Below are 19349 nucleotides of genomic sequence, written 5' to 3'. Positions count from 1 at the left end.
TTTTCGGATAACTCGAATTGTGTAATTCATATTCGAGTTAACTGAAAATTTTGATTTTTTATTCGATTTGATCCGATTAATTCAAATAACTCGAACTATTTAATTCAAAACTTAAATTTTCTTATCGAATTTTTTGAATCAAATCCGATTTTACTCACCCCTAATTTTGAGTATATGAGTAGAATCATAAACATTAGCCTTGAATAACTATAATTAGAATTAATTATTATAATGCATCTTTGAAATAATAACTAGAATATATTTGATCTAGATTATAAACACGAGTGTAGCTGAGGTAGGCAGGGCCGACCCTCTTAAAATGGAAAATTCTCCATTTAGTTATCTTTAAAATTTATAAAAATTTAAATTAGTAAAGGTAAAATTGCACTTTGACTCTACTACAAATGATAAAAATTTGATTTAATCTATTAAAAATTATAAAGATATAAATATTAAAATGGTGAAATTGCATTTTTACTACCTTAAAAATATACAATTTAATTTTGACCTTGCTAAAAAAAATTTCTGGCTTCACCCATGATTATAAAATATGTGGTCGGAAAATAATATATATTAATTTTACAGTATTAAAATAGGGTGGTTTATATGTATATGCTAAAAAAAATTGAGGAAGTGTGCTGGAATTTTTAAAATTTATTGATGTATGTTGTTTCTAGAGAGAGAAAGGAAAGTAAGATGTGTTTTCACCGTCGTGCTAGTGAAAACACGTCCCACAAGGAGCGCTTTCAACCACGCTTTCACTAAATATTGACAACTTAACTATTTTGGTCAGATGGTTAAATGTTAGCGTTTTTGTCTTTGAGTCCCGAGTTTGATTCCTCTCCTACTCACATTTGTCTTTTTTTTATTTCATGTTGTTTTAAGTTTTTATTATTTTTAATTAATATTTTTTACCACATTATCTCTTTTGGTTAGATGATTAAATATTTGTGATTATATCCTTGAGTTCTAAGTTTGATTCTTCTTATAAGCATTTATATATATAAAATTTATTTCATGTTATTTCAAGCTTTTTTATTATTTTTAATTAATATTTTTAATTAATAAATATATTATTTTCAAATTTTTTATTTTAATTCATCTCTCTTTTATTTTGTAATTTTCGTTATTTTTATATTGTTTATTTATTAAGCTGATGATTAAAAAATAAAAAAAATACAAACTAATTTATTTTTTTTGGGTCAAACAATATAAAATACACCGTATTTTTTTGGTAATAACATACCGGTGCCGCCAATTGCTCATATGGCACCAAAAATATGTATATATTTTAGATCTAATCATTGTGTAAATGACTGCTGCTAGGGAAGTGTGGTGTCGCCGATTGCTCAAACGGCACTGTGGTATCACAGTTACTTCTGCCTAAATAATAGCAAGGCAATTCCATTTTAGTAATTAATTTTTTTCTATTATTTAAATAAAAAACTTTTTTTTATCATGTTGTAAATATTTACTTTTAAATAAAATAAATAACAAGGTAAAAACTGAGAAAATGGAATTAAATAAAAATAAATAAATAAATAATATAATTATATTTTAGAAAGTGAACGGGTTTATGTGATTTTCTTGAAAGGCGAGTGGATAAATGAATATTTTTCAAATTATAAAAAATTAGTGTATTTTGCATCAAATTTCTTTAAAAAGTAAATTCTATTTTTATTAATTTTTAAAGGTTAAATTATAATATTAGTCCTTGTACTTTGCAAAAATTGTAAATTTAGTCTCTATACTTTTATTTGATCAATTTTAGTCTTTATGCTTTTTGAATTGATCACTTTTAGTTGCTGTACTTTTCAAAATTTAAAATTTAGTCCTAACCCAAACAGTGACAATAGATCTATTTGGTTAAATTCAATTACTAGTCTTGTACTATGCGTGCAATTATAAATTTAGTCCATTTTCTCCAATTGAATCATTCTAAGTTTCTATACTTTTCGAATTTTAAAATTTCAATCTTAATGCAAAATGACAATCTTTAATCAATTAATTGAATTTTTAGTGAGTAATATGTGGAAATAATAAGCTAACATGGTATTACACATATGATAATATGTTTAACACATCGAACTTTAGAATAGTTGAATTTAATAGATACTCTTTGATGAGATCTGAAAATTTAAAAAGTACAAGGACTACTGGCAGAATTTAACCAGTTTTAAATAATAAATATGGCTGCCGAAACCGTCAAACCCCGGCCCATTTTGAACTAGTATAAAATGTTCAGAAAATTATTAGAACACAGCCCGCCATTGATTCCTTCTTCATAGAGGCTCTCAGTCCTCTCTTTGCTCTTGTATTTCTCGTCATTTGCAGGGCTGAGGAAATACATGGAGACACGAAAGGAATTTCAACGTGTATGTTAGCCATCGAAATTCTTGAAGAAAGAGAATGGGAAACTGCTAAAACGAAGCAATGAGAACCGTATCAGCAAAGCTAAAACACATAGGAACTTCGCTTTCTTCATCATCACGTCCTTATTCTCTAACTCCTCTTGCCTCCTCCCATGGTAAACCCAGAAACCCGCCTTCACCGACTCTTCTAAATGAATTCGTGAACTTCTGCTACCAAAGGGACCTTCCTAAGGCTATGAATGCCATGGCTGCCATGGAAAGACACGGGATTTATGCTGATTCTATCACCTACTCTGAGTTGATCAAGTGCTGCCTAGCTCGCAACGCTGTTGAACAAGGGAAACTCGTTCACAAGCACGTTTTCTCAAATGGGTATCAGCCAAAAACGTTTCTCATCAACATTCTGATCAGTATGTATGTTAAGTTTAAATTATTAGATGAAGCGCAAGCATTGTTCGACCAAATGCCTGAAAGAAATGTTGTTTCGTGGACGACGATGATATCTGCTTATGCTAATGCCAAGCTAAGTGACAAGGCGTTGGAATTCTTCGTTTTAATGCTTAGAGAAGGGGTGTTGCCTAATATGTTTACTTTCTCCTCGGTTTTGAGAGCCTGTAATGGGCTATTCAACGTTAGGCAGCTTCATTGTGGTATGATTAAGCTTGGGTTAGAATCTGATGTTTTTGTTAGGAGTGCTCTTATTGATGTTTATTCAAAGTTAGATGAGTTAAAAGGTGCAATTTGCGTATTCAATGAAATGGAAACTAAGGACTTGGTTGTTTGGAACTCCATTATTGGAGGGTTGGCGCAGAATAATGATGGGGATGAAGCTTTGGATCAGTTTAAGAGGATGAAAAGAGCTGGCTTTACAGCTGATCAAGCGACACTAACAAGCGTTTTGAGAGCATGTACTGGTTTAGCTCTTTTAGAAGTAGGGAGGCAAGTCCATGTTCATGTGTTGAAGTTTGATGTGGATTTGATACTCAATAATGCACTTTTGGATATGTATTGTAAGAGTGGTAGCCTAGAGGATGCCAAGTCGGTTTTCGAACGGATGGTTCATAAGGATGTGATTTCATGGAGTACAATGATTGCAGGGTTAGCTCAAAATGGGTTCAGCCAAGAGGCATTAAAGCTCTTTGATTTAATGAAAGCTTCAGGTATCAAACCAAATTATATCACCATCCTTGGGGTTCTTTTTGCTTGTAGTCATGCCGGACTTGTGGATGATGGGTTGTATTATTTTCGATCAATGAAGAGACTTTATGGGATTGATCCTGGAAGGGAACACTATGGTTGCATTATTGATCTTCTTGGAAGGGCCGGTAAGGTTGATGAAGCAGTGAGATTGGTTCAGGAAATGGAATGTGAACCAGATGCTGTGACATGGAGAACTTTGCTTGGTGCATGCAGGGTTCACCATAATGTGGATTTAGCGATATACGCAGGTAAACAAGTTCTAAAACTCGATCCTGAAGATGCAGGGACATATGTATTGTTGTCCAATATTTATGCAAATTGTCAGAGATGGGAAGATGTCTCTGAAATTAGGAGGCAAATGAGAGAGAAAGGCATTACAAAGGAGCCAGGTTGCAGCTGGATTGAAGTGAATAAACAAATTCATGCTTTTATTGTAGGGGATACTGCTCATCCGAAGATTAACGAAATCAACAGGCGGCTAAATCAGTTGATTCACAAACTAATGGGAATCGGTTATGTTCCAGACACTAATTTTGTTCTGCAAGATCTTGAGGGGGAACAAAGAGATGACTCACTTTGGTATCATAGTGAGAAGTTGGCAATTGTATTTGGTTTAATGAGTTTGTCAAGTGGCAGTGTTATTAGGATTAGGAAAAACCTTAGAATCTGCGGAGACTGTCATACCTTCGCAAAACTTGTCGCAAAGATGGAATGTCGAGTTATCGTAATCAGAGATCCTATTCGTTACCATCATTTTCAGAACGGAGTATGTTCCTGTGGCGACTATTGGTAGCAAGTGATGCCATACGGTCATGAGTTCGAATTTCGTTCAAACTACAAATACAGGGACAAGTTTCCTTTTAAGGAAGATTCTCCAGTTACGGTTTGTTTATCGGTATACGCTTTCTTGAAAGCATAGAGTAATCCTTCACAGTAAAAACGAAAAGAAAGGAAAAGGGGAGGGGAAGGGGAAGGGGAAGAAGAGCAATGGAGCATCCAAAGAGTGAAATAGTTAAGAGTCTTTGTAACTTGATCACAAGAATTACTAGCATTCTTTTTTGTTTGTAATCTTCAATGTAGCTATTGAGCTTCAACTATGCAAAAGAATGAAGAATATTATGAGGATCAAACATCAAATGCTCTTCTAAGATCGTATTCTAGTGATTTATTAAATGTCATTTCATCATAGACATTGTTTAACCACCGAGCAGAACTTCGACAATTTAGAACTAGGAAAATTATATACTATGACAAGGAAACATGAACGCATAACAGTAAGGCTCATTCAATTAACTGGTAATCCAAGCAGTTACATGATGAGTCAGCTCTCTTCAGCATAGATAAGTGGTGAAAGTGCTTCCTTTATTGATACATTACTGGGAACATCCTCAACCTCCTCTGTGAAATGGTACAAACAAGGAAGCAAGGGAAGCTAAGAACGTGAAGATGTGCCTCTTTGGCTCCTTACAACTCATCTCTCGAAACTCCATCTCTTCCAGGTGGGATATATGATGTATAAGCTTCAATAATGGACTCATAAACATTAATTCCTTTAAAGTACTCCGCTTTGTTTAGAAACTGCAATAAGGTAGAAAACACAACAATCAGATTACAAAGCTGCAATTTCCTAGCATTAGCATCCTAAGTTGCCAAAGGGCATATTCATCATATTCACATGCCTGGCAGAAGATCAAAGACAATGCTCCACTAATCAGAATAATAAAATGGAAGTTATGTTGGCTACTCTTTTTCTTGAAAATACTCCTCTCCGATACTTATGTTTGATGCATACCTAAACATGAATAATGAGATATGACCCTAAGGACCTTCCAAGTACATGAAAAATCTTAAACTGAATTGAATATGTTCATCTCCAACACGTACTCGTATTTGGCATACACCCAAGTCTGAGTAACACAATGCAACAAAGTTCCAATTGCATATCTTTTAGAATTCTTGAGAAAGAACCATTCGTGGCTACCACTACTTCAGGTTCAATCCTATTTGCAATTGTAATACATGCATCATTCAGCCAAATCAATTTTCTATGATACAGCACTCCTAAGTCTTAACCCACACTCAAAAGAAAAGAGAGAAAGAAAACAAGCATCAGAAAGCAAAAGGCATATGCATACAAGCATACACATCATCAGCATATGACAATAATATTAAAAGATGGACCTCATTATGGTCGTGAAGCAAAAAAGGGGTGTTGGTCATTGGTGAAAAGCCAATAGCTGTAAGGCCTAGTTGCCGGAAATAGCGAGCATCTGTTGCACCGGAAAGAATCTCCGGCTTCCCAATCTTTCCATTAGCTTTATTGATAGCTTCTTCTATTAGAGTCCACCATGGATTAGAATCATCAGTGGCAGTTATGAGTGGCCTTCCAAGATCATCATGTGGAGTAACCTTTTGCTTAAACTGGAAACAGTAATAATTAGTTCAGAAAACAACTTCATGCAATGCAAATGGCAAACCACCATGTGACACTAGTAAAAGTGGTTAGCTTTGTAATCCTTTTCTTGTCCTAAACTTTTTTTTATCACCTCTGTTTCTAAAGGAATGCACCAATAGTATTTAGACAGCGGCAAATAAGATGTCACATTGATAAAAATGGATCAGTGTCTCTACTTCTGTTCAAAGGGGGGGGGGCAGTATCCCATTAAGTTTTACACTAACAGATATTATTGCCCAATACCGGTTTGTTTTTCCAAGAGACAAATGTTTCAGTGTCTCTACCTCAAATGTCATGTTTCTTGAAGCAGGTGCCCATTCCTCTTCTATCCGTTTCTCCAAGGATTCTATGTCAGCTGTTGGTGGTGCTCGAATATCAAAACCAGCTTCTGCTTCAGATGGCTGCAAGTTCATGACGAAACCCTAGCAGACCGATAATAAAGAATATGTACAAGTTAGAGGATGTAATTAAAGAGTATGTATGGCTCATCATGACACACAAGATTGACAGAAAGATCACAATGGTGTGAAAGAAATACAGGCGAAAAGGCCCAACAGACAATGCTTTAAATGATTGAGCATTTTTAGCATAAAAGTTTGATTCTTTCCTTTAGCAAGTCCAGTGCTCTGAGGGACTATCAGACAAAGGTTAGTAGTGCACATTGTAAGATATCGTCGATGAAACAATCCAAGCTTCAGCTTTGTAAATCATCACAGTTATTAAGGTTTTAATGTACCAAAACCAGCTCTACTCAGAAAACTTGCGATTCCAGTTATGGATTTCACTACAACAATATGCGGTTGCGAAACCGAAATACGAAGCTAAACTATCAAGGAAAAAAACTCTAGCTTGAGCACACAGCAATATATTCTAACTGAAAAACATAATCTTATAAAGGTTCCTTCAGCAACTGATGATCCAAACTTGTGGACTTACAGTGGGAGAAGGTGTGCCAGCCTTGAGAAAGACCATGTTAACCGAAATGACATCCCCTTTAGACTTCAATCCAGCCTTAAGCAAATCGAATTGTGAAGCCCGGAACCTCCTTATGCTCTCAATGCTCTTCAAAAGGTTCTCCATTGCACTATTGTCATAGAGCTTTGCCCCATGTCCAGGGGCACCGTTACTCTTTATCACCAGCCACCATGGAGCCATCTCCGCATAGAATAGCCTATAATTCTCGTCGGTAGAAGGTAATCCTGTTTTTCAAAAACACATATTATCAAACACATAAGCTTCAAAGACCCAACTATTATATATTTTCCAATTTATTATCCATTCATTACCTTCATCAAGCACTATTTCAACATTCATATCCTTGAAAACATCAGAGTAAGCTAGCTTCTTAGCACCATCATAGCCACCAATCTCTTCATCAGGTACAAACGATAAGTAAAGAGACCGTTTTGGCTGAAACCCAGAAAGCTTCAACCTACGAATGGCCTCAAGGTATTGCATCCCAACGCTTTTCATATCCTGTGAGCCTCTACCAAAAATATTACCTCCTTCATCGATGTAAGCCCCAAGAGGCGGATGGGTCCATTTCGAAGGTTCGAATGGAACCACGTCCGTGTGAGAGTTTAAGAGGATAGAAGGAAGGGAAAGGTCGGAGCCTGGCCATTTGAGGAGAATTACTGGTTTGCCTTTGACGAATTCTATGACTTGGGATTCTAAAGAAAGGGAATTGGCTTGGGATAGAAGGAACTGGGTCGAGCTTTGATAGTCTGGGGAAGGTTGGGTTGTGTTGATTTGAAGGTATTGTTGGAATCTCGATATGATTTGGGATTGCTCATCTTGGGTTGGATATGCCAGACCTGCAACAAGCAATGAAGGGAACAGTGGAAGAAGCAGGAGAGATTGATTATGGTAATGGGAGTTGCAAGCTTTTTCCATTGATTTCAATGATTCAATCACTGGCAGTAGTGAACTGAGATTACTTGTTGTATGTTTATATATTATGGGTAATTTTGTGGTAGCTCACTACGTTGACACTGAACTTATTATTATAATCTATAAGTGAGAATGGATGTACAGTGAGTTGTTATTAGTGTAAAAATAACAGTGACAGTGAGATTAGATACTGTAGCGATACTATAACATAGGAGAAAAAGTAAGCTAAACACACTGCACCGCACCCAATCGCCCATTCATATCCACCTATATTGTAAAAAAATTATCTCATGAAAGGAGATGTGGAAAGCTTGTCTTAATAAAAGCACAAAGCTGTCAATGCTGTTTTTAAAATTTGCTGAAAGTGGAATTTACAGAAAAGAAACAAAGAAACAAGTTTTTTTTTTATAAAATTAACTCAAAAAATTTAATTAATTACATAAATGACTTTTTTTTATTAAACACACAAATGATCTAAAATCTATAGTGAAAGTTGGTGGCATGTGGAGCCAAAGAGTTTGGCACTACCAACATGCCACCTCAGTAACCGAGATAAAAAATTAAATTTTTAGTAGAATCATGTAGAATGGTGTCACATGTATAAATATTAAAAAAATACTACAATTTATGAAAAAATGAGGACTTTAAAAAAATTCATTTTTTTGGTGGAGCCAAATAAATTGATGCAACCAGTTTTAAAGTTGTCCGTCATCCTTTTTTGCAATGTGATTTTTTTTAAAATTTTTTACAATTTTAAATATATTTAAAAAATGTTAAGTATAACCAATTTTAAAATTTTAATATTTTTTTTATCATATTTAAAATTTTAATATACTTAATATATATTTTTAATAGGTAAAGATAAAAAAAGATTTTGTTAATATATTTAAAATTTAAAAAAACTTAAAAAAATTTAAATATATTAAAAAATGTTAAGTATAATAAATTTTAATAATATATTTAAAAAATTAAATATATTAAAAAAATGTTAAGCATAAACAATTTTCAAATTTTCAAATTGTAATATATTAAATTTTTTAATATATTCAATATATTTTTTAAAAATATATTAAAATTTTAATATATTTAATATATTTTTTAATACGTAAAATAAAAAATACTTTTTAATATATTTAAAATTTTAAAAACTTAAAGAATTTTAAATATATTAAAATTTTAAGTATGTTGAAAAAATGTTAAATATAATCAATTTTAAAATTTTAATATATATTTTAATAGGTGTAGACAAATTTTTTTTAATATATTTAAAATTTTAAAAAAAATTAAAAAAAAACTTCAGATGATGTAGGTAATTTGGAAATTGGTGACGCCATGTTATTTGGCTTCACTAAAAAAAAAAGTTTTTAAAGCTCTCCGTTTTTCAAAAGTTATAATATTTTCTTGATATTTATACAGGTAGTGTCATTTTATATGATTCCACCAAAAAATTAATTTTTTTATCCTGGTTGTTGACATGGCATGTTGGTGGCGCCAAACTCTTTGGATCCATCAACTTTCACTATAGATTTTAGGTTATTTACTTGTTTAATTAAAAAAATAGGTCATTTACATAATTAATTAAAATTTTTAAGTTAGTTTTATAAAAAAAGCAAAGAAACAATGGTAGGCAGAAATGGAAGAAAGAAACAAAAAAAAGAAGACTTTTTTTTATAAAACTAACTCAAAAAAAAAAAGAAATTACTTAACTGATTTATTTTTTGATCAAATACGAAAATAACCTAAAATTTAAAATAAAAGTTGGTAGAGCCAAAGTGTTTGGCACTACCAACATGCCACATCAGTAATCTGGATAAAAAAATCAAATTTTTGGTAGAGTCATATAGAATGACGTCACATGTATAATTATTAGAGAAATACTGTGATTTTTAAAAAAATAGAGAGCTTTAAACAATATTACCTTTTCCTGGTGGAGCCAAATAATTTGGCGTCACTAGATTCCATCACCCTGCTTTTTTTATTTGTTTTTTATTTGTTCTTTTATTTGTTTGTCCTTTTTCATTTTTTTGTTTTACTTTATTTACTTTTTCAGTTTTTTTATTTGTCCTTTATTTATTATTTATTTATTTATTTTGTTTTTTATTTGTTTATTATTATTTGTCTTATAATATTTTATGTATATTTGTATATTTATGGTAGATTTTAGGTTATTTACATATTTTATCAAAAAAAAGGTAATTTATGTAATTAATTAATTTTTTGAGTTAGTTTTATAAAAAAAAGCATGTAATAATTTTTTTAATGTGAAATCAAGAAAATTAAAGGGACATTTTTTTATAGAAATAAAAAATGGAGGACCAAAAGATTAAAAAAATTAAAAAATTGAGGAAAAAAACTATGGCTTTTTTTTCAAATATATATTAAAAAATTAAAAATATATATTATGACTGGTCACATCATATCAGTGACATCAATGATGTGACTACTTATTAGGTTTATAAAGCTTGTTAGTTAAAAAAAGAAGAGAAGAAGAGAAGGAAGAAAAGAGAAAAAAAAATTAGCAAGTTATTTATAGTTTGTATTTTGTATTTTATAGTTATTGTAATATAATAATTAACTATATTTAATTTATGTAATTTTTTAAAAAATTATGCAGATAATGTCTTCTAGAGCAAATACGAATCATACTTCATTGAGGATCAACAAAATAGTAAAATTAATTATAAATTAAATAAAAAATTCGTTTTAGTTTCTCGTTTTTTCTTGCTAAGCGCTACTTTGTTTAAATTGTTTTGATTGAATGAAACTGATTTCTATTTGGTTGTTATTAACCCTTTTTAACTCCTTTTTGCATGAAATTGATCTCTACGTGTTAATAATAATTTTTTTTTAATTTATGACACATTCATAAATTTATATATTAACTTTTTTAATATGACAGCCTTTCTACTTAATTTTGCATTATTGCTGTGCTTGGTTCCATTTGTGGGTACAAAAAAGTTACATTTGTCTTCCATTAAATTGACACCACCTAAATAAAAACTAAAAATCACATTCACACGAGAAAACTAGGAATATATATTAATTTGGCTTCAACTAATCTGTATATCATATTATAAGTGTTGAAATCAGATTGAACCAAGCTCGAAATTATTAGAGTTACGATTAAATTTATCTTTAACGAGTGAATATATATGTTTGTTATAAAACTTCTCGTATATAAGATAAATTTTTAAATTTGAATATGTCTGGTTTATATTATATGTAAAACTCTATCAATTATTATAGATATCGATTCAAAAAGAATAAGTCTTTTTTATTTTTATATTTACTCATACCACCTATGTTCTTTTAGGACATTATTGTTTTTTTTTGTTTGATTTACTTTTTGTAGTTATATGGTTGCCTTTTGTTTTAATGCTTAACAATGATTAGGACATAATTATCACATTTGATCTCTACGTGTTATTATTAATATTTTATGACAAATCTTCATTCTACTATTAATATTTTATTACTCATTTAATTTAACTTAAATAAAAAAAAATACTTAGAATGGCTATGTTGGTATAGTATAAGTGTGATGTTTTTGTTTTCTCAACCTTTTAGTTTTACTCTTCAATATATAATTTTATGTTTAAATTATATAGATAATTGATTTATCATATTTTTATAAAAATTTTACTATATAGGATGGGTATCGGGTTTTGAGGTCACAGTTTCATTTTCCCAAGTACGATCTGGACAAGCGAATCATGCCATACTTATAGTTGGCAAGATTTGGGGACGTCGCATTGATTTGAAGGTTTGGCTTGATAGCAAACTTAATATTCACCTTGGTTGAGCGATGGTGTACGGAGACTCACACCTTCATTATGTCGTGTGTGTAATAGCCCGTTTTCGGTAAAATTAGAACAGCGGTTTTGGAACCACAAATCCGATTTCGAAAGAAAAATTATTTTTATATTATTTTATGGTCTATAGTATATAGTAATATCGTATAAAAATTTCATAAAGAAAATTTACCAATTACATGTTTAATTTGATAAAGGACCAAATTGCACAAAGTGAAAAAATTGAGTTCTAATAGCTAAAGGGATTAAATAACTATAGAACTTTAAAGTGGAGGTCCTTATATGGTAAATAGATCATTTAAAAATGCTTAGTGGTTAAGGATGATGATTCATCCATGGAAAATAAAATAAAGAAAATAATGAAATTGAAAAGTGAAAAAAAATAAAAGATGATAATTAATTAATTAATGAAAATATCATATTTTTTATCATCTTTCCCAAATTATTTCCATGGAAACCCTATCTAAGAGAAAGTAGCCCAAGCAAGCTTACTTTGATCAATTAGGTATGTTTTCTTGTTCTGTTTTTAATTATTTTTATATTTCCGAGATCGTAATAGCTTAATCTAGCTATCTCGGGGATTAATTTGTAAAGTTATCAAAGAAATAAGGTTTTCCATGGATGAACATAGATTAATTATGAAGTTTTATGGTAGAAAATTAAAGGTTTTTGATAGATAAACAACTTTTGTAATGAAAATTTTGATGAAATTATGATTTAGGGACTAAATTGAAAAGATGTAAAATTCATGAAAAAAATTTTGAATTTTATGAAATACATGGGGCGTGTGACCTAGCCGTGTGTCCCCTACATCTTTAAAATTTCAAAACAGAATGCCCAGGTATTTACACATGGGTGTGTGGCTTGGCTGTGTGACCCAAGTAAGAGAGTTACACAACCTGAGACACGGGCATGTCCCTTGGCCGTGAGAACTACACGGCCTGACCACATGGGCATGTGACCCCTACACCTAGGAAAAATTTTGAGATTTTGCAAAAAATTTTCTGAGTACCCGGTTTAGTCTCGACTCGTTTCTAATGTATGTTTTGGACCTCGAGAGTTTATATAAGGGACTTTATGTTTGATTTCTGACATGAATATTGTATAAAATGAAATATCTGTTTACTTGATCTATATATTCCGGTAATGCTTTGTAACCCTATTTCGCGACGGATACAGGTTAAGGGTGTTATATTTATTGGTATCAGAGCTACGGTTTAGTCGGTTATCAGATGAAAATTATTTTACTAATAGACATAGATGCTTTCCAACCGAGCTAATTTCGATAATGTTGAAACCGATACTCAAGTATCTGATTAAAAAGGTTGTTTATGATGAGTAGAGACTCATAAAGGTATGAATAAATGTTTGTAATGAACATGTTGACGATAAATGTCATGTTATACGTGTGTATATATGAAAGTCAAAATTTGAGGCTTTACAACCTCCATCCCCTCACCAGTACAGTTTTATACAATGAAATTCACAAGATTTATATTGATTAAATTCACAAGTATGAAACCGAAGAGTTCAGTGGTTAAATGATAAATAATGTGGTCAGAACTGAGAATGGGTTAGCAAGTAAAGACGGTTTTAAAAGAGATATCAAATTATTCTGAAGATTATTTAGGATACGCAATGTCACTGTTAAGGAATAAGTTATTCATGAGTAATTGACTTATTCAGATATGGTATCTATAGAATGGATTAACCAGAAATTTCTTCTAAATTGGTTCCTTCAGTGAAATAAATAATGTGAGATTATTGATGACTTTAGTAGTCAGTGGAATAGTGATGAAGTTGCAAAGATATTTGAATACAGCTGTTATAATCGGGTATCTTACAACGATCTCCTCTGGGTATTCTATATGTTCTGTTATTCTCAGAGACATATGACATTGTTCATGTTCAGATACGACACTTATCATATAGAAAGATTGACTAATTATAACAATAGACGGAATTATTGTAAGTCTGGTTGATTTATGAGCGGTATTACTCTATTTTTCTTTGGTTTTCTAATCAATTATGTTTGAGAGAAGACTTGATGATAAGATTCATAAGATACTATTTTCTACTTCTACTGGTTGAAGCTCTGAAATGCAAATATGCAATTTATATTGTTTCTATCACAGCTGTTTCTAGTGCGTATGTGCAATATTTCTCTTCTGGATTTTCTTTGGGATATCATCAATTTTTTATTATTCAATGTGGTTTTTATTCTCGAAAATTCAATACAGCTTCACATTTTGGATTTCATTATCTCGGTTTTCTTGTTATTTTTATGGTCTAGTCTTATCTAGTAAACATGATTTATCTATGAAAGATATTCATTGGTCGGAGGTAATTACATTTATTACTGTTATAAATCTTGACTCGATCATAAGAGTTCAGTAATATGGATCTCATATTATAAAAGTTGTATTACTGTACTGGTTGTTATTGACACTACTTTCAATTTTTCTCTTCTATTTGGAGAGTACTATTGATGTTGAGGTATTGTTCCATCTATACTGTTAAAACATCGGTCTTATTATGGCACTATGGTTTTTAATCTATCTGATGATTGTGGCTTTGGAATGATTCAAAGCTTCAGTGTTAATAATTGAAATAGCTTTATTAAATGACCCCTTTTTAATTTTCGTGAAAGGGTTTTTTATGATAGCCACGTCAGTGGTACAGTTATTACAGAAAGATGTAAAATTTGAATGGTCTGATAAATGTCAGTAAAGTTTTGACCAGATGAAAATTCTATTGATCGAAGCACTAGTTCTGGTTCAGCCTGAATCGGGTAAGAAATTTGTGATTTATAGTGATTCCTCATTGAATGGTTTAGACTATGTTTTGATGCAGGAAGGCAATAATAGCCTGTGTTTCTAGACAGTTAAAAACCACATAAAAAGAATTACCCGATACATGGTTTAGAATTTGTAACTATTGTATTTGCACTAAAAATTTGCCGACATTATCTGTTTGGTGAAAAATATCATATATTTATTGATCATAAAAGTTTAAATTATCTGATTCGCAAAAAGATTTGAATTTGAGATAGCGAAGATGACTTGAACTGTTGAAATATTATGATTTGACAATTGAATATCACTCGGGAAAAGCGAATGTGGTTGTAGATACTCTGAGTAGAAAGTCTCTGTTTGCCTTGCGAGCCATGGATACCTGATTGTATGTGACAGCCCAAAGTTGACCCTAGTCGGGAAGTGGTTTCGGGACCGCTAAACCGAGTCACCGAAATGTTTGAATGTGATACTTATTGTCTAGAATATGTAATTATGAATGTGTGAAAATTTCAAGCTTCAATTTGGTTGATTTCATGTGAATTTAGTCAATAGGACTTATGTGAGAAAATTCTAAAATGTGATAGGTCAATGTGTGAGGACCTATTAGTGCATGAGGACAAAGGGGGGACTTGCATGTCAAATTCCCCCCTACTAGTAGTGGCCGGCCATGACAAGCATGGTAGACCAAGTTTGATGGCCAAGACATGTCATAGACATGTTTTGTTGGTGCATCATGGGTGGAAAAAATAAAATAATAGGCATGGAAATTAAATAATGAAAAGGAGTATGATGAATACACAAAAAAAAGGTGTGTAGTTGATTCTTTTCCCCCCCATTGCCGTGAGCTAAAGAAAAGAGAGGAGAAGATCTTTGTTCATCCTTTTCTCACCTTCATTTAGCCTAAATTAGAAAGAAAAACAAAGAAAAAAATTTCTCATCCTTTGGTTCATCCTTGGCCAAAAATTTTAAGGAGGAAAGAAGAAGAAAGGTGAAGAGATTCGGCCATGCATGTAGCTAGGCTAAGGTATGTTTGATGATGTTCCATGAGATGCATGCATGTTTTAGTTGTTAGCTTGAGTTCTACCTAGCCCATGGTCTAAATCTTGCTATGTGATGGAAATGGCACTTGACCATGGATGCATCATTCTTGGTTGGTGTTTGATGTTGTGGTGATGAGGCATGAGGATGAGTTAAGATTCGGCCTAGGTGGAGGTTGTGTTAATGCCATTGCATGCAAAATATGAAGCTTGTTAATGATGCATGTGATGATGGCTTGATGATTCTTGAACCTCCTTTTTAGCATTTTTGTGTGAGCACATATGTGCATTGGCTGCTAAATGGAGAAGAATCGGCTAGCAAGATGTGTGCTAAGGCCGAATGTAACTTTGCATGTTAATGAGCAATGCATGTGTTAAATTGATGAAAAGGGGGAGGATGCTTTACTAGTGTGTATATGTGTGCATTAAGTGTTGAAATCGACCCCAAAAATAGACATGCATATTCGGCCAAGGGGAAAGAAATTAGCTAATATGTTGTGTTGATGCATGATTTTTGCATGTATGAGACTTTAATGTCTAATGTATAAATATGGGCTAAGTGCCTTGTGTTCATCTTTTTGATGCCTAAATGATGAAATCAATTTATTTGTTTAATTAAGCTCAAGAGCAAAGGGGAAATAAATCCGATAAAGGGAAGGAAAAAGTGGTTGAATAGCTAGCGGAATCGTTCGACAACACCCGAGGTAAGTTCTTGAGTAAGAGAGCTTAAATTACGATGTGATTAAATCATGCTCTATGTGAGGCTATTGAGCCGAATGTGCAAGGACGATATGTGCCTTGTGTTTGAGTTTCGCAAATGAAAATGAAATATGAATGTGCCATGAATTATTGTTAGATGTGCATGATTAATTGAATGCTGTCCGGGCTAAGTCCCGAAGGCTTTGTGCTAAGTGAATATATCCGGACTAAGATCCGAAGGCATTTGTGCGAGATACAAATTCCGGGTTAAGCCCCGAAGGCCTTTGTGCGAGATACTAAATCCGGGTTAAGTCCCGAAGGCATTCGTGCGAGTTATTAAATCCGGGTTATGTCCCGAAGGCATTGTGTGAGTTACTAAAACCGGGCTATGTCCCGAAGGCATTTGAACGAGGAGCTATATCCGGTTAAATCCCGAAGGTACGTGATTTGGTAATGAATGAGCTTGCTGTAAAATTCCAGCGAATACTCGAAAAACATCCCAATATGGGGATATGTTACGTATGTGTTGAATTTAATCGAGCCCTTACAAATAAATGTTCGCTCAGTTGATAAACGAGCTACCGGCCTTCGGCTAAGTTAGTCTATTGTGTATGTACATAAGGGTTGTTAATGTTGTGAAGCAAGTTTGATATCGGTAAATTGCGTATTGTGAAATATTCCGTTTAGCTAAATGTGTGTTATTCTTTGTTTATGCTGGAATTCCTTGCTCAAAACTTACTAAGCATAAATTGCTTACTCGTTACACTGCTCCTCTGTTTTATAGATTTTTGGTTCTCCAGCTATCGGACTCGGGATCTTGAAGTCGAAGTCGCCCACACTATCAAAGGCTCTTTTGGGTACTATTTTGGTTGAATTTTGATATGGCATGTATAGGACTACCCATTGTTGTTTTCGAGTACTTTATGAAATGTATAAGTGTACAGCCATGCGAAAATGGCTTGTAGAAGTGGAGTATGGCATTAGACCATTCGTGTTTATGAATGTATAGATGGTTTCATGATGTAACTATAGTTGGAATGGAAGTGTTGAGCAAATGATCAGCCATTGGAATGGCTAAGTATGATCATATGTGGGCATATGTATGACAAGGCCCTAGTTGGTCCATGAAACCCCGAAAATAGGTAAGGTTTACTTTGAAAACAGAGGCTGACAGCAGCAGTGGTGTGGATTGGAAAAATCACAAGAATTCGTAGGAGTGGAATTAAATAGTGAATAAATTATGTAATCGAACCTTGATGAATCTACTTTCATATGAAAGTAACGAAACAATCATATGAACAGTACAGTAAGAGATATTCAGGTTCTTGTGGAACAGGGCCAGAACAGTTTCTGGATTCCCTGTTCCGACTTTGGAAATTCACTATAAATTGACCAGAGATAATTAGGGGTCATACCATATATGTATGGATTCCTCTCTGAGTCTAGTTTCCATAGAAACAAACAGCATCAGTATTGAAGCTCTGTGCAGAGAGATATCCAAGTCGTAATGGGAAAAGGTCAGTGTAGTCGACCCCTGTAACATGGGAGACTTTGACTAATAAACTGTACTAATTGGCCCGACCAAAAATTCTAGAAAAAAATACATAGGTGGGGACATGAGTCTAGTTTCAGGGAAAAATCACAAAACTGATTTTCGAGTTGTGAAACTCAAGATATGATTTTTGAAGCGACTAGTACTCAGACTGGGCAGTGTCTGGAAAAATTTTTCAAAGTTTGTTAACATCTCGTGTCCGACTCCGGTGTCGGTCTCGGGTTCGGGGTGTTACATTGTAATTGTCTGACAATGGCTCAATTTTAGCTGAGCTTAAAGCTAATTGATGTTGCTACAACAGTTCAGTAAAGCTTAGAAAAGTGATAATGAGTTACAAATTAAACGAGTATAGTGTGAATTAACTTCTGATTTAGAATTTCAAATAGGACCCGATGATTGTCTGTTATTTCGAGGTATAGCCTGTGTACTGAAGGATTCATAGCTTGTACAGCAAATTTTACACGAATGCTCACTGTGGTACTATATCTGTTCATCTGGGGAATAATAAAATGCATAACGATTTAAAACAGATGTACTGATAGTCCGGAATGAAATGTGATATTTCTGAAATTGTATTTAACTGTTTGATATGTCAGTAAGTTAAAGTTGAACATTAGGTACTGATACCTTCGAGACTGTTACAGTCAGTGACGATACCGAAATAGAAATAGGATAAAGTTACTATAGATTTTGTATCGGGATTACCTCTACCTCTGAAAAAAAAATATGCTATTGGGTAATCATCGATCTTTTGACAAAGTCTGCATATTTATTCCTAGTATGAATGAATTTCTCACTTAATAGATTGTCTGAATTATATGGTTCTGAGATTGCTAGATTACATGGTGTGCCAGTTTCTATTATTTCTGATAAAGATTCACGGTTCATATCCTGATTTTGGAACAAATTACAAGAAGCTCTGGGTAAGCAGTTACATTTTAGTATCGTATTTCATCCTCAGATGGATGGTCAATCTGAACGTGTGATTCATATTTTTGAAGATATATTCGGTGCTATGTTTCAGAATTCGAAGGCAATTGGAAAAGAAATAATTGCCGTTAGTCGAATTCACATACAATAATAGTTATCAGTTAAGTATAAAATAGCACTGTACGAGGCTCTGTATAGTCGTAAATGTAGAACTCCATTGTATTAGACTGAACTCAGTGAGAAAAGATATATGGAGTTGATCTGATTCGTAAAACTGAAGAAAGGTGAAAGTGATCCGAGACAATTTAAAAGCAGTATTTGATCGTCAGAAATTCTATGTGGATTTAAAACGAAAATAAATAGAGTTTCAAATTAACGACAAGGTATTCTTGAAAGTTTCGCCTTAGAAGAAAATTTTCTGGTTTGGTCATAAAGGCAAATTGAGTCCTCGATATATTGGGCAGTATGAAATTATTGAAAGGATCGGACCTGTTGCGTATAGATTAGCATTACTGCCAGAATTTGACAGAATTCATAATGTTTTTCATATGTTATGTTACGACGATATCGATCAGATTCATCACATGTTATTTCTCCAATGGATATT

At 32.7% G+C, this 19349-nt stretch overlaps 2 protein-coding genes across 2 annotated transcripts; one reads left to right on the top strand and one right to left on the bottom strand.

The window, feature by feature from the left end:
* The first annotated feature begins 2267 nt into the window (after positions 1-2267).
* On the top strand, positions 2268-4702 carry LOC107898900 (pentatricopeptide repeat-containing protein At2g03880, mitochondrial). The gene has a single exon (XM_016824471.2). The coding sequence runs from the start codon at positions 2434-2436 to the stop codon at positions 4363-4365; it is 1932 nt and encodes a 643-aa protein (XP_016679960.2). The 5' UTR covers positions 2268-2433; the 3' UTR covers positions 4366-4702.
* Positions 4703-4709: 7 nt separating this feature from the next.
* LOC121215950 (aminoacylase-1) lies at positions 4710-8207 on the bottom strand. Its single transcript, XM_041090897.1, has 5 exons — positions 7314-8207; positions 6964-7226; positions 6312-6449; positions 5754-5993; positions 4710-5150 (listed from the first exon to the last, which is right to left on the bottom strand). The coding sequence occupies exons 1-5, from the start codon at positions 7918-7920 to the stop codon at positions 5037-5039; spliced, it is 1362 nt and encodes a 453-aa protein (XP_040946831.1). The 5' UTR covers positions 7921-8207; the 3' UTR covers positions 4710-5036.
* Positions 8208-19349: the final 11142 nt, after the last annotated feature.

Source organism: Gossypium hirsutum, chromosome D04 (genome assembly GCF_007990345.1).
Source record: "Gossypium hirsutum isolate 1008001.06 chromosome D04, Gossypium_hirsutum_v2.1, whole genome shotgun sequence".
NCBI lineage: Eukaryota > Viridiplantae > Streptophyta > Magnoliopsida > Malvales > Malvaceae > Gossypium > Gossypium hirsutum.
Note: the sequence above shows the minus strand (reverse complement) of the source record. Positions and strands in the feature narration are given on the sequence as shown.